The 13,696-nt window shown below is 36.9% G+C and overlaps 1 protein-coding gene across 6 annotated transcripts in view; it reads left to right on the top strand.

Moving 5' to 3' along the window:
- CSPP1 (centrosome and spindle pole associated protein 1) overlaps window positions 1-13,696 on the top strand; it is a 198,077-nt gene that overhangs the window by 141,293 nt on the left and 43,088 nt on the right. For all 6 annotated transcript variants that reach the window (XM_087420484.1, XM_087420485.1, XM_087420483.1 and 3 more), the window contains one exon: window positions 291-438. In XM_087420484.1, the coding sequence (XP_087276610.1) occupies window positions 291-438 (148 nt within the window). The remainder of the gene's footprint in view (window positions 1-290; window positions 439-13,696) is intronic.

Genomic DNA, 13,696 nt, shown 5'->3' with positions numbered 1-13,696 from the left:
TTGGGGGTGGGAGGGAGGATTTGGTTTAGTCCAAAGTGGCATCAGTGGCTGGAAAGGACTCTAGTGGTGTGATGTAGGGAGCAGCAGCTATGTATTCCAGCCATTGAAATGTTTTTAAATTGGATAGTACATATACTTGGCGATTTTAAGTTTTATTGTGAGCATACTAAAAAAAAAATCTCCAGTTTTTCCTCTAATAAGAAAAATAAAATAAAATCTGATATGAAAATTAACTTTTTGTATCAGAATACTTGTCAGCACTTATTATGAATGTTTCTTATGTTGTCAAGATTCAGGAAAGAGAAGAAAGAAGGAAGAAAGAACGTGAAGAAAAAGAAGAATACGAAGCTAAATTAGAAGCTGAAATGAGAAGTTATAACCCCTGGGGGAAAGGTGGAGGTGGTGCTCCTCTCAGGGATGCAAAAGGAAATCTGATAAGTATGTTATTTCCATTGATTTGTTGTTTTTAAAAGAAGCTAAATTATTTTTAACTTTTAAAAAGAATGGGGAGTAGAAAGAAGTGGGAATCATAGTCTGTAAGGCAAGGTGTCTTTTTGTGTAGCTTAATGCAAAAGAGGTATTTTGATAATAAATATAACAGATTAGAAACCCTTTCTTCTTCAGAGTGCTATTCATTTATTTTTATTACAAATTTTCCACCCTCTGATGATAGCTCAGTTGCAGAGAAGAGCTCATATTGGCAAATTTTTACTCAAACTAAAATTCTAGTAGTTAGAATTTTACAAATTTCCTGGTAAAAATAATAAAACCCTTATTACAAGTTTTTTTTTTTTTTTAAACTAGTAAGACATCTTTAAAATAAGTGATCTGGAATAGCTGTGGGAAGGGATGTTGTGTTTAATTCATATATGCCATATACCTGCACAATGCAAGAACTCCTTTGAAAAATAAAGACCTAATCTAAGAAATTTTCTGGCAGCTTGCAGAATTATATTGATTTATCTTTCTATTATGTGCTCTCAAAAATGTTTGATCCAAAAATGACACAACAAGCACTTTGAAAAGAGAGGCTCTGTGCAACTTGTTGTATATGTTAGGATGATCTCTGATTAGCTTTTAGCTAAGAATAAAAGTAGAGCAAAGTAATGGGTTTTTGAAAATTGTTTGATTAGAAATGAGAAATGAATATTAGAAACCCATGAAAATGGTTAAAATATAATTTCGTGTTGTTGTTTAGGTGTTATACATTATTGTAGTTGAGTGATGAAATCAGGTGATTTTTTGGATATTAAGTTATTAGAGTTTTTTTGTGTGTGTGTGTGTGTGTGTGTGTGTGTGAGTGTCTTGACATGAGTACAGCCATGTTTGGCCGCTCCATTGACCTACAGCCACCAGCACAAAAAAAAAAGAAATACAAAGCTGCTTTCTGTGTGGTGGGAACTGGCCTTTTCCCGGGGAACTGGCCTTTCTCCCACGGAGAGAGTTGCAAGTTGTAACATTTCAAGGCTCTTGGAGCATCGTAGCCCGGAATGGACTGGCCATCTGTGCCGGGCTGAGACGATAACCAAAGAAAACAATGCACGTACACAACTACTGGGCTGGGACGTTAGCCAGGGGGCTCAGTGCACGTACACCACTCATAACCATTTGTGCATGGAAACACTAAATGCTTGCTCTGCAAACTCTGTAATTGCTTACTCTGAAAATTACTGATGGTATAAAAACTGCTGGAAACTGAGCCCTGGTGAGAGTTCCACCTGTGGAAGGGACACCTTGCCCAGGACGTGTGATCCTTGCCCAGCCGCGTCGATTGACAGGGCTCTCCCGGCAGTGGGGCGTGGATGTTGTGAGTAACTGATTTGATGTGAAGTAATTGATTTGATGTGAAGTAATTGATTTGATGTGTTCTCTTTTCGGTTAACCTGGTGTTTCTCTTTCCGGTTGATTTGTGTCATTTCTCTTCAGCCGATGTGGGTGTTTTCCCTTTCCAGTCGGGCTGATGTTTTTTTCCCTCTTAATATTTGACCTATTTGGATCTGTTTGCAGACTGTCACCTTTACTATCCTCTATATAATAAAATATACCTCCAGTCCATTTGTTTGGAGTGGAAAGTGTCTTTTACATCTCCGATCGAATCCCCGAACCTCTCATAACAGTGAGGAAGATCAGCCCTGAGCAAACATCCATGACAGTCCTCCTCTTTTTGCTGAGGAAGACTGGCCCTGGGCTAGCATTTGTGCCTATCTTCCTCCACTTTATATGGGATGCTGCCACAGCATGGCCTGACAAACGGTGTGTCAGTGCGTGCCTGGGAACTGAACCCAGGCCGCCAGCAGCAGAGCACACGCACTTAACCGCTACGCCACGGGGCCGGCCCCTAAGTTATTAGAGTTCTTAAGTTTTGTCTTTTTGATTCTTTGATAAAAACGGTTTTTTAGAGGGGCCAACCCAGTGGCATAGTAGTTAAGTTCGCACTTTCCACTTTGGCGGCCCAGGGTTCGCCGGTTTGGATCCCGGGCGCGCACCAACACACCACCTGTCAAGCCATGCTGTGGCGGCGTCCCATATAAAGTGGAGGAAGATGGGCATGGATATTAGCCCAAGGGTAACCTTCCTCAGCAAAAAGAGGAGGATTGGCAACAGATGTTAGCTCAGGGCTAATCTTCCTCACCAAAAAAAAAAAAAAAAAAACAAAACGCTTTCTAGAAAAGATATGTTTGAAGCCCACTTAAATTAATGAGATAACTCTTTTCTTACTAAAAGATTTATTCCTGTCTTATCTTTACCTCATAAATACTTTCCGCACAGTTTTGAGGACTGGAACTCTTACTCTCTTGATAGATGAGGTGATTTTCGGTGATACATAGATAAACATTTCTTATTTTAAAAGTTAAATGTTTATTTCAATGTATTTTAGAAAAATACTGGTTTTCCATTTATGGGTAGTACTGTAACATTTCCATGTAAAGTAAGGGTATTAGTCCAGACATTTAATGATAAGTGCTGTAACAAACAACCCCCAATTCTCAGAGGCTTAAGGCTGTGTAAGTTTACTTCTCACTGATGTCACATTCTGATGCTGTTTGGATGGTTCTTCTCCATGAGGTGACTCAGGAATCCAGGTCTCTTCCATTGTGTCACTCCTCCATTTAGGAGTCCTTTCCTTTAAGCTATGCAGACAAGGTCCGAGGGTGGGATAAAAAGTTGAAAATTTTGTTGAGTCTTGTCCCAGAAGTGAAGGAATATCACTTTTGTCTTTGTTCCATTGTTTAGACCTAGTTATAAGGTTCTAACCTAACTCCTTGGGGGGCTGGGAAGTTTAAGTTTCTTTATACCCAGGAGGAGGACATGAGCTTGATAAGCATCCAGCCAGTCTTTGCTACAGTAAATTTAAAATGTGAATTGATAGAAACATACCAGGTACCACAAAGGAGGTGCTTAAATGACTGAAACTATGGGAAACTCTGGAATAGAATAATTTCCTAGAACTTTTTAGGATTATTTCTAAGATTATTTCCGGTTCAGATAATAACAATTATGGTGTTCTGTATGTGTTTAATTGGTGGAAGTGAGTAGATAAGTATAGGTTATTGAATTATAAAATATTGTTCTAGAATTGGAACCAACTTTTTTGAGACTTTCCTTTTTAGTGGTAATGTTTAGTTTGCTTGTTTAATGCTACAGTCATGCCATGAAATAGAAAAGGTGTGCTGTTTTACCAAATACAGTAGAACTCTTTTAATGGTATTTTCAAAGCAAGTAAACTCATCACTTAAAGAATATCAATTTGTTTTGTTTGTGGCTGTTATATTTTAGAGAGGGAGGGAACATAATTTTTCTATTATATTTGAAGTATGTAGTAAAGAGCAGTGATGTCATGTGATGACCAAGATCATATGACCTCTCTACTCTATGTTGGCTAACTTTTAATTCAGCTGCTGGCTATTCTACTTTCTCCTGTTCTATCTTTCATCTTTTATTACAAAGAAATTAAAGAAATTGAATCTTCAGCCTTAGCTCTCTAAGGAAGATCTCTTTATAAGGGAAAGCAGTTACTAATAAAATATCAAAATCTGTTACCCATACAATTGTAACGTAGCATCAACCCTTTTCAAGTAAATATCTCTCATTTTTATCATTTGTACTACACTTAAAATCTGTTTCCTTTCTCAGTTCTTTATTCATTAAAGTTTTTTATTCAAGTTCCTGTAACAAAACTAGTTATGTTCTAATGTCTTTCCCTGGGTGATTGGATAAACAAACCATAGTACATCTATACAATAGGATGCTACTCAGCAATAAAAAAGAATGGGGACCTGGCCTGGTGGTGTAGTGGTTGAATTCAGCGCACTCCACTTTGGTGGCCTGGGTTCGTGAGTTCTGATCCTGGGTGTGGACCTACACCACTCATCAAGCCATGCTGTGGCAGGCATCCCACATATCAAGTAGAGGAAGATGGGCCTGGATGATAGCCCAGGGCCAATCTTCCTCAGCAAAAAGAGGAGGATTGGCAACAGGTGTTAGCTCGGGGCTAATCTTCCTCACCAAAAAAGTAAAAATAAAAATAAAAAATAAAAAGAGGAAGATTGGCAACAGGTGTTAGCTCAGGGCCAGTGTTTCTCACCAAAAGAAAAAAAAAGAATGAACTATTGATGTATAAAACAACTTGGAAGACTCTCAAAGGAATTTTGCTAAGTGAAAGAAGCCCTTCTTTAAAGGTTACATGCATGTATGTTCTTAAAATGACAAAACTATAGGGATGGAAAGCAAATCAGTGGTTGCCAGGGGTTACAGCTGAGGAGAGGGAGTAACTATAAAGAGCATGATGGAGCTTTAGGGTGATGGAACTGTTCTGTATCCTGATTCTGGTGGTGTTATAAGAATCTATCATATGTTAAAATTTTAAAAATCTGTACCCCAAGAGAAAAAAAAGTCAATAAAAATAAAATTAAAAAAATAAAGTACTTAACCATTTGGAAAGATAGCAAAAGTATCTCGTAGTTCTAATTGATTAATAGTGAGATTAAACATTTCTTCACATATGTTTGATTAAGTATTTGTATTTCTTTTACGTATTGTATTTGCCCCCGTTAGATTTATGTTTGTTTTTTATGTTGGTGAGACACATTTGTTGAAATACAACTTGGGTACAGTAAAATTCATCCTTTTTAGGTGTATTGTTCAGTGAGTTTTGACAACTGATTCTAATAACCACTGCTACAATCAAGATATAGAACATTTCCAACTTATCCAACTCTACCCTTGCCGAACTGTGATCTGCACTCTGACACAATAGTATTGCCTTTTGTGTCTGACATTTGTCTCTTAGTATAGTGTTTTTGAGATTTATCCATGTTTTGCATGTGTCAGTAGTTTATTCCACAAGTGTTTATCCATTTACCAGTTGATGGACGTTTGGGTTGTTTACAGTTTAAGGCTATTATGAATAAAGCTGTTATAAGCATTCACTTACAGGTCTTTGTGTGAACATAAGTTTTCATTTCTCTTAAGTAAATGCCTGGGAATGGAATTTCTGGGATGTATAGTACGTGTATATTTAATTGTAAGAAACTGCTAGACCTTTTTCCAAAGAGGTTGTGCCATTTTGCATTCCCACTCGCAAAGCATGAGATTTCCAGTTACTCTAAATCCTCATCAGCACTTGAAATTGTTCGTCTTTAAAATTTTAGCCATTCTGTTAAGTGTGTGGTGATATCTCATTACATTTTTTTAAAAAAACTTTTTATTTTGAAATAATTTAAGACTTACAGTAGAGTTGCAAAGATATTATAGAGAGTACCCTTCACCCAGTTTCCCTTAATGCTAACATCTTACGTACTCTTGGCACAGTGATCAAAACTGGAAATTAAAATTAGTACAATACTATTAATTAAATTGAAAACTTTATTCGGATTTGGCAAGTGTCCCCTTAATGTCCTTATTCTGTTCCAGACTCTAGTCCAGGATCCCATATTGCATTTAGTTGTTATGTCTCTTTGGTCTCCTCCAATCTGACAGTTCCTCTAACTTTTGTCTCTTTTTTGTTTTTATATAAATAATAGTACTCCCCCCTTATCAGTGGTTTTGCTTTCTGCAGTTTTAGTTACCTGCGGACAACTGCTGTCTGAAAAGATTAAATGAAAAATTCCAGAAATAAAACAATTCATAAGTTTTAAATTGCACACTATTCTGAGTTGTGTGATGAAATCTTGCACCATCCCGCTCCGTCCCACCCAGGACGTGAATCATCCCTTTGTCCAGCATATCCATACTGTATATGCTACCTGCCTGTTAGCCTGTTAGTTAGGAAAAAAACATAGTATGTATAGGATTCGGTACTATCTGTGGTTTCAGGCATCCACTGGAGGTCTTGGAACGGAGCCCCTGTGAATAACGGGGAACTACTATAATAACTTTATTGAGATCTAATTCCCATACCACACAATTTACCCATTTGAAATATATAATTTGGTAGTTTTTAGTATATTCATAGAGTTGTGCTACAATCACACAGTCAATTTTAGAACATTTACCACATTGAATTACCTTGGTACCTTGGTTTAAAATCACTTGACCATAAAATTATTTCTGGACTCTCAGTTCTGTTCCATTGATCTAGATGTCTATCCTTAGGCCCATTTCACATTCTCTTGATTGCTGTAGCTTTGTAGCAAGTTTTTTTTTTTTTTTTTGTGAGGAAGATTAGCTCTGGGCTAACATCCCTGCCCATTTCCTCTACTTTATATGGGATGCAGCCACAGCATGGCTTGACAAGCGCTGTGTCGGTGCGCACCCGGGCTCCGGGCCTACGAACCCTGGGCCGCTGCAGCGGAGCATGCACACTTAACTGCTATGCCACCGGGCTGGTTCCTGTAGCAAGTTTTGAAATTGAGAAGTGTGAGTCTTCCAACTTTGTTCTTCTTTTTCAAGATTATTTTGGCAACTTGACTTCCTTTGCACTTTCATATGAATTTTATTATCAGCTTGTCAAGCTCAACAAAAAGGTATGACGGGACTTTCATTGGGATTGCATTGACTTTATAGATCAATTTCAGGACAGCCAGCATCTTAACAATATTGAGAGTTTTGATCCATGAATGTGGGCTATCTGCCCACTTATTACTCTTAGTTAACTTCTCTTAGCATATTGTGTAGTTTTCAGATCTTGTAACATATTTTGTTAATTGTATCCCTAAGTATTTCGTGTATTTTGATGCCACTGTAAATGATACATTAAAAAACTTCAGTATCTGTTCATTGCTAGTGTATAGAAATATAGTTGATTTTTGCATATTGTACACTTGCTGAACTCATTAGTTTTAGTAGGTTTTTTGTAGATTCTTTGGGATTTTTTTTTTATGTAGACCATTATGTTTTCTGCAAACAGACAATTTTACATTTTTCCTTTTCAGTCTGAATGCCTTTTACTTATTTTACTTGCCTTTTGCACTGGTTAGGAACTCCAGTACAATATTTAGAAGTAATGAGAGCAGACATCCTTGTCTTGTTCTTGATTTTAGATGGAAAGCATTAGTCTTTCACCATTGAGTGTAATGTTAGCTATGTTTTTTGTAGATTTTTTTTATCAGATCTAAGATGTTGTCTTCTATTCCTGCTCAGAGTTTTCATCATGAATGTGTATTGAATTTTGTCAAGTGCTTTTGTACACCTTTTGAAATGATAATCTCGTCTTTCTTTTTTACTCTGTTGATATACGGCAAATTATGTTGACTGATTTTTTTTGGTGAGGAAAATCAGCCCTGAGCTAACATGTGTTGCCAATCCTCCTCTTTTTGCTGAGGAAGATTGCCCCTGGGCTAACATCTGTGCCCATCTTCCTCTACTTTATATGTGGGACACCTGCCACTTGGTAAGTGGTGCGTAGGTCCACGCCCGGGATCGGAACCTGCGAACCCTGGGCTGCTAAAGTGGAGTGTGCAAACTTAACCACTATGCCACCAGGCCAGCCCCATTGATTGATTTTTTAAATGTTGAACCAATTTTTCATCCTGGCATAAACACTTTGTAGTCGTACTGTATTGTCTTTTTTATGTGTTGTAGAATTTGATTTGCTAATATTTTGTTAGAGATTTTTGCATCTAAGCTCATAAGGGATATTTGTCTTTCTTTTTCCCCCCTTATAATGTTGTTGTCTCATTTTAGTATCAAGATAATGCTGGCCTCACAATATCAGTAGGGAAGAGTTTCCTTTTCTACTGGTAGAATTTACCAAGGAAGCCATCTGGGCTTGGAATTTTCTTTTGGGGAAGGTTTTATTTATTTATTTTATTTATTTATTTATTTATTTATTTTTAATTTTTTGTTTATTGCAGTAACATTGGTTTATAACATTGTAAAAATTTCAGGTGTACTGGGGAAGGTTTTAAACCATGAATTCAATTTCTTTAATAGATAAAGAGATACTCATTTTATCTATTTCTTCTTGTGTGAACTCCATCTAAGTTTTTGAATTTATTGTCATACAGTTGTTCATAATAATTTATTATTATTCTTTTAATGTCTGTAGGATCCATAATGATAGCTCCTCTTTCATTCCTGATATTGGTAATTTGTATATTCTCTCTATTTGTCTTAATTCAGTCTGGCTGGATATTTATCCATTTTATGGATCTTTTTATGGGACCAACTTTTGTTTTTATTGATTTTTTTCTGTTTTTCTTCTTGTTTCATTCGTTTCTGCTCTTATCTTTACTATTTTCTTCTTTTAGTTCACTTTGTGCTCACTTTTCTTTTTTATAATTTCTTAATATGGAAACTTAGATTGTGATTTGAGACCTTATTTCTTTTTTAATATATACATTTTAAAATGCTACAGGTTGGGGCCGGCCGGGTGGCGCAAGAGGTTAAGTGCGCACACTCTGCTGTGGCGGCCCAGGGTTCGCCAGTTAGGATCCCGGGCGCGCACCGACGCACTGCTTGGCAAGCCATGCTGTGGCGGCATCCCATATAAAGTGGAGGAAGATGGGCATGGATGTTAGCCCACAGCCAGTCTTCCTCAGCAAAAAGAGGAGAATTGGCAGATGTTAGCTCAGGGCCGATCTTCCTCACAAAAAATAAATAAATAAATAAATAAAATGCTACAGATTTCCTTCTGAATGCTGCTTTAACTGTAACTCACAAATTTCGATATGTTATGTTTTTATTTTCATTCATTCAATTTTCTAATTTTCCTTATGATCTTTCTTTGACCCATTGATTATTTTAAAGTGAGTTTTTAAAATTTCTTTTTTTTTTTTTTTAAAGATTTTATTTATTTATTTTTTCCCCCCAAAGCCCCAGTAGATAGTTGTATGTCATAGCTGCACATCCCTCTAGTTGCTGCATGTGGGACTCGGCCTCAGGATGGACAGAGAAGTGGTGCCTCGGTGCGCGCCCGGGATCCGAACCCGGGCCACCAGCATCGGAGCGCGCGCACTTAACCACCAAGCCACGGGGCCGGCCCTAAAATTTCTTAATATTGGGGCATTTTCCAGATAGTTATCTTTTATTCACTTCTAGTGTATATTCTGTTTGTTCAGAGAATATGCTTTTTGTTGTTTCAGTGTTTTTAAGTTTGTGAGATGTATTTGTCGACCACCAGTTAGATTTTTTTTTTCCTGTTTTTTTTTTTTTTTTTAAAGATTTTTATTTATTCATTTTTTTTTCCCCCCAAAGCCCCAGTAGACAGTTGCATGTCATAGGTTCACATCCTTCTAGTTGCTGTACGTGGGACTCGGCCCTGGGTTGGACGGAGAAGCGGTGCCTTGGGGCGTGCCCGGGATCCGAACCCGGGCCGCCAGCATCAGAGCTCGCGCACTTAACCGCCAAGCCACGGAGCCGGCCCACCAGTTAGATTTTTGTCTTAGAGACGATCTTTATAAGTAAGTGTATATATTTTAAATTAGGTTAATTTTGAAATATGTGTAACTAGTAATGCCACGGTTGGAAATTTCCTTTAGCCCTCTAAATTGACTCATTATAAAAGAGTTTGTATGTCAGCCATGGATTGCTGAATAATCCCGGGCCTATAGTAGTATTTAACGTATCTCAGCCATTTTCCTTAAAATGTTTTGGTATTTTCCACCAAAGTGCAAAGAGCAACTAACTTGTAAAGTTAATTTTAATTTCAAAATTTTCATTTATTAAAAAAATAGAGATTATAAAATAAGGAATGAAAAAACTTAAGTACTATTAGTGTATTGCTTATTTTGTAGGTATGATATAATTTAGCCCTGGTCTGATAAATTGTTCAGGGAGTAGAATTATTTTCCCACTCATGAATCTGTGACATCTTCTTATGTTATTCTTTCCGTTGTAGAATTATTCTTGTAATGCTAGCAATTTTATAATAAGTGATATGATGATTTACATTCGAAATAAAGGCTTTTTTTCAATGACATCTTCGGAGTTGGCAAATTACACTCTTGACCAAAGTGCCTTTTTAATTTCATCTTCTGGCTGATTTCACCCCTTTTGTTTTACCACCTCACAGAAAGATAGCCAAGGAGAGACCAATTGATTTGCAAATCATTTTTTTCAATAAAAAGCAATATGGATTTGTTTTGATTGCTGAATCTAATAGTCTTAAATCTTAAATAATAATTATGTACTCTGAAATTAATTTTCCTTTTATATAAATACATTGACTGTTATTCTAATTGAGAGGACTGTGTGTAATCACAACACTAAATTATAACATTATTGATTTGAAAGATTATTATAGTGTTTCTTTGCTTATAGTATATTTATCTCTTAACTTATGATTTATATAGGTGAATCTCAAATGAGATTGCATTCCTAAGCACTCACTAGTTTGGTAACAGAGCTGTGGGTATCATTTGGAAGGAGTGAGCTTGATATACTATGCTCTTGTAATAGAAAATAGAAGAATACTGTATGTATTATTATTCATAGTGACTTCTCCTTTATGTAGGCTATTCTTGTAATTTGGATGACCATGAGATATTGATTTCCCATTTGAGTTACTTTGTTTCATTTTTTTTGACTCTTTAGGACCACAGCTGTTAGTTCCTGACTTCAACTTTCTTGTAGTCTTTCTGTTTTTGTTTACCTTCTATATCCAGCTAGATCCTAGGATTTGGTGGTGATTTCAGGAGCACCTCGCTAATTCCTGCCTTATCAGTCCTTGGCACTTGGTAATTTTCTTGCAATCAGCTTTTCTCTGTGATTTCACCAGTCCCTTCTTTCTTACATTTTCAGTTTTTCTGCTTATTTCTTCCCTTCCACCTCTGAACATACTTGTTACTTGTTTTATTCTTTAACACAAACAAACAAAAACTCTGCTCTTGACCTTGCTATACTTCTCTTATCGTATAAAACATAGTAAAAATGTAGTCTGTGCTTGTTGCAGTCAGTTCTTACCACCCTCTTATTGCTTCATAATATGACTTCCAGCTCCCACTGCTCTACTGATGCCACATTTTCAAAAATAACTAATGTCCCGATTTTCAATTTAGTGGTTTTTACTCCATATTCATCCTCTTTGAACTAGGTTGACAGTTCTTTCCTTGAAGTCCTGTGCATTCTCTCAGGTGTTGTCCTCTCCAGCTGACATTTATTGGATGTGTATTATGAGCCAGGTTAAACTCTTCTTGGTCTGTGAGCATGATCTTTGTTCTAGAACTGTCTTCTGATATCATGTGTTCCTTGAGTTAGATATACTCTTCCCTCCATCCATTCTCTCCTTCCTCATCTCCTCTACTCCTGTGTTTCTCTTTAGGCCTTCTCTGCAGATGATCTTCAGATGTCTTTATTTTCCCCTGATCACTTTTGAAACTCTCTACTTCAATTCCAATCTGTCTTCTGAATCTCTGCCTGATGTTTGGTGGATTATGTATACCTAGCATACAAAACCAAACTTCACTTTTTAATTCCAGCTCATCTTTGTCTTTTTCTGTAAATGAGTCATAATTCTGATGATTCAAACAAAAAAATGCAGAGTCCTTTTGACTCCCCATATCCAGTCAGTTAATAAGCCTAATACGTAGGTTTTGTCTTTTCAGTGTTCCTTGAATTCTCTTCATTTTCATTCATACTACCACCATAATTGAGATTTATTATGTCTTGCTTGGGCTATTGCCATTTCCTCATTACTTCTTCATTCTCCTTTGTTTTTCACATCCAAGCTATATGTTATCAAAAGTATAACCAATTGTATTATTCTGTACTCAGAAATCATTGAGGACTTTGGAGTCTCACTGTCTGAGTTCACATTCTTGCTCTGCCAGTTTACTGGCTTTGTGGTCTTTGAGCAGATTTAGTCTAATTTCTCATCCATAATACTGGGGTGAAAATAATAGTACTGTATATAGGTTATTATATAGAATATAAAAATGGTAAATATTAAATGTTAGCTGCCATTATTATTAGTACTACTTCCGTAACTACTATCATCTATAGAACAAAATAGAGAGCTATAAGCTTTTGTTTTAGAATATTCCAGAATAGGCATCCAATCTGCGTTTTCTTATCTTAATCGCTCATTGCTCTAAGATGTACTTGTGTTTTGTGCTCTAGTTAAGCTGGACTACTTTAATGTTACCAGAACACTGTTCATGTTTTACACCTTTGGAGCTGTTTCTTACATTGTTCTGTTTCTTTATTATGCTTTCCCACACATCATTGCTTGTGAAACCCCTAACCAGATTCTAAGTCCATCCTGTCCTAAATGTTGCAATAGGATGTGAACTTTGCTGATTCTGAACTGTAATTTTCTTTGGTAACATTCATATGTTGTTTGTCGTGTTCTCATATGTTGTTTGTCGTGTTCTGTCTGGTATTCTAATTGTGATTCATGTTCAAAATACATCCTTGAACATAACAGGCTTCTTGATAAATACTGCTTATATCCAGCTTTAAGTTCACTTTCACTGTTGCCATACTATCTCAATTGTTTTGTGGAGAAAATCTACTTTCTATTTTATTAGAGCTTTTGAGTTCTATAATCATTCAGGTCTGTTTTTAAGATTGACTGGTTGTTTGACCCAGTCCTTCATGCTCAGATTTTTGCCATGTGTATGTAGTATCTATTGTTGTGGAACAAATTACCCAACATGTAGTGTTTTAAAATAACAAATATTTGTTATCTTGCAGTTCTGTGGGTCAGTATTTTGTGAGTGGTTTAGCTGGGTGATTCTGTCTCAGGGTCTCTCATGAGGCTGCAGTCCCAAGATGTCAGCCATGGCTGCAGTCATGTGAAGACCTGACTGGGACTGAGAATCCATTTCCAATATGGCTCCCTCACATGGCTCAGGAGGCCTCAGTTCCTTGCCATGTGGGTCTCTGCATAGGGCTCCTTTAGTGTCCTTATAATATGGTAGCAGGTTTTCTTCAGATGAGTAATCCAAAACATCAAGCAAGGTGGAAACCATAATGTCTTTTATGAAGTAGCCTCGGAAGTCATATACCATCATTCTGCAATATCCTATTCATAAGAATGAGTTACTAACTGTGGTCCACACTCTAGGATAGGGGAATTGAGCTCCATCTTTTAAGGGAGGATTCTCAAAGAATTTGTGTATATATATATATATATTTTTTTTAAAGATTTTATTTATTCAGTTTTTCCCCCCAAAGCCCCAGTAGACAGCTGCATGTCATAGGTTCACATCCTTCTAGTTGCTGCACGTGGGACTCGACCTCGCGTTGGACGGAGAAGTGGTGCCTCGGGGCGCTCCCGGGATCCGAACCCGGGCCGCCAGCATCAGAGCGCGCG

The sequence above is a fragment of the Ceratotherium simum genome, chromosome 31, assembly GCF_057802395.1.
Source record: "Ceratotherium simum simum isolate JZ-2026a chromosome 31, ASM5780239v1, whole genome shotgun sequence".
In the NCBI taxonomy this organism is placed as follows: Eukaryota; Metazoa; Chordata; class Mammalia; order Perissodactyla; family Rhinocerotidae; genus Ceratotherium; species Ceratotherium simum.
The sequence above is the reverse complement of the archived record's forward strand: the minus strand, read 5'-3'. Positions and strand labels throughout refer to the sequence as shown.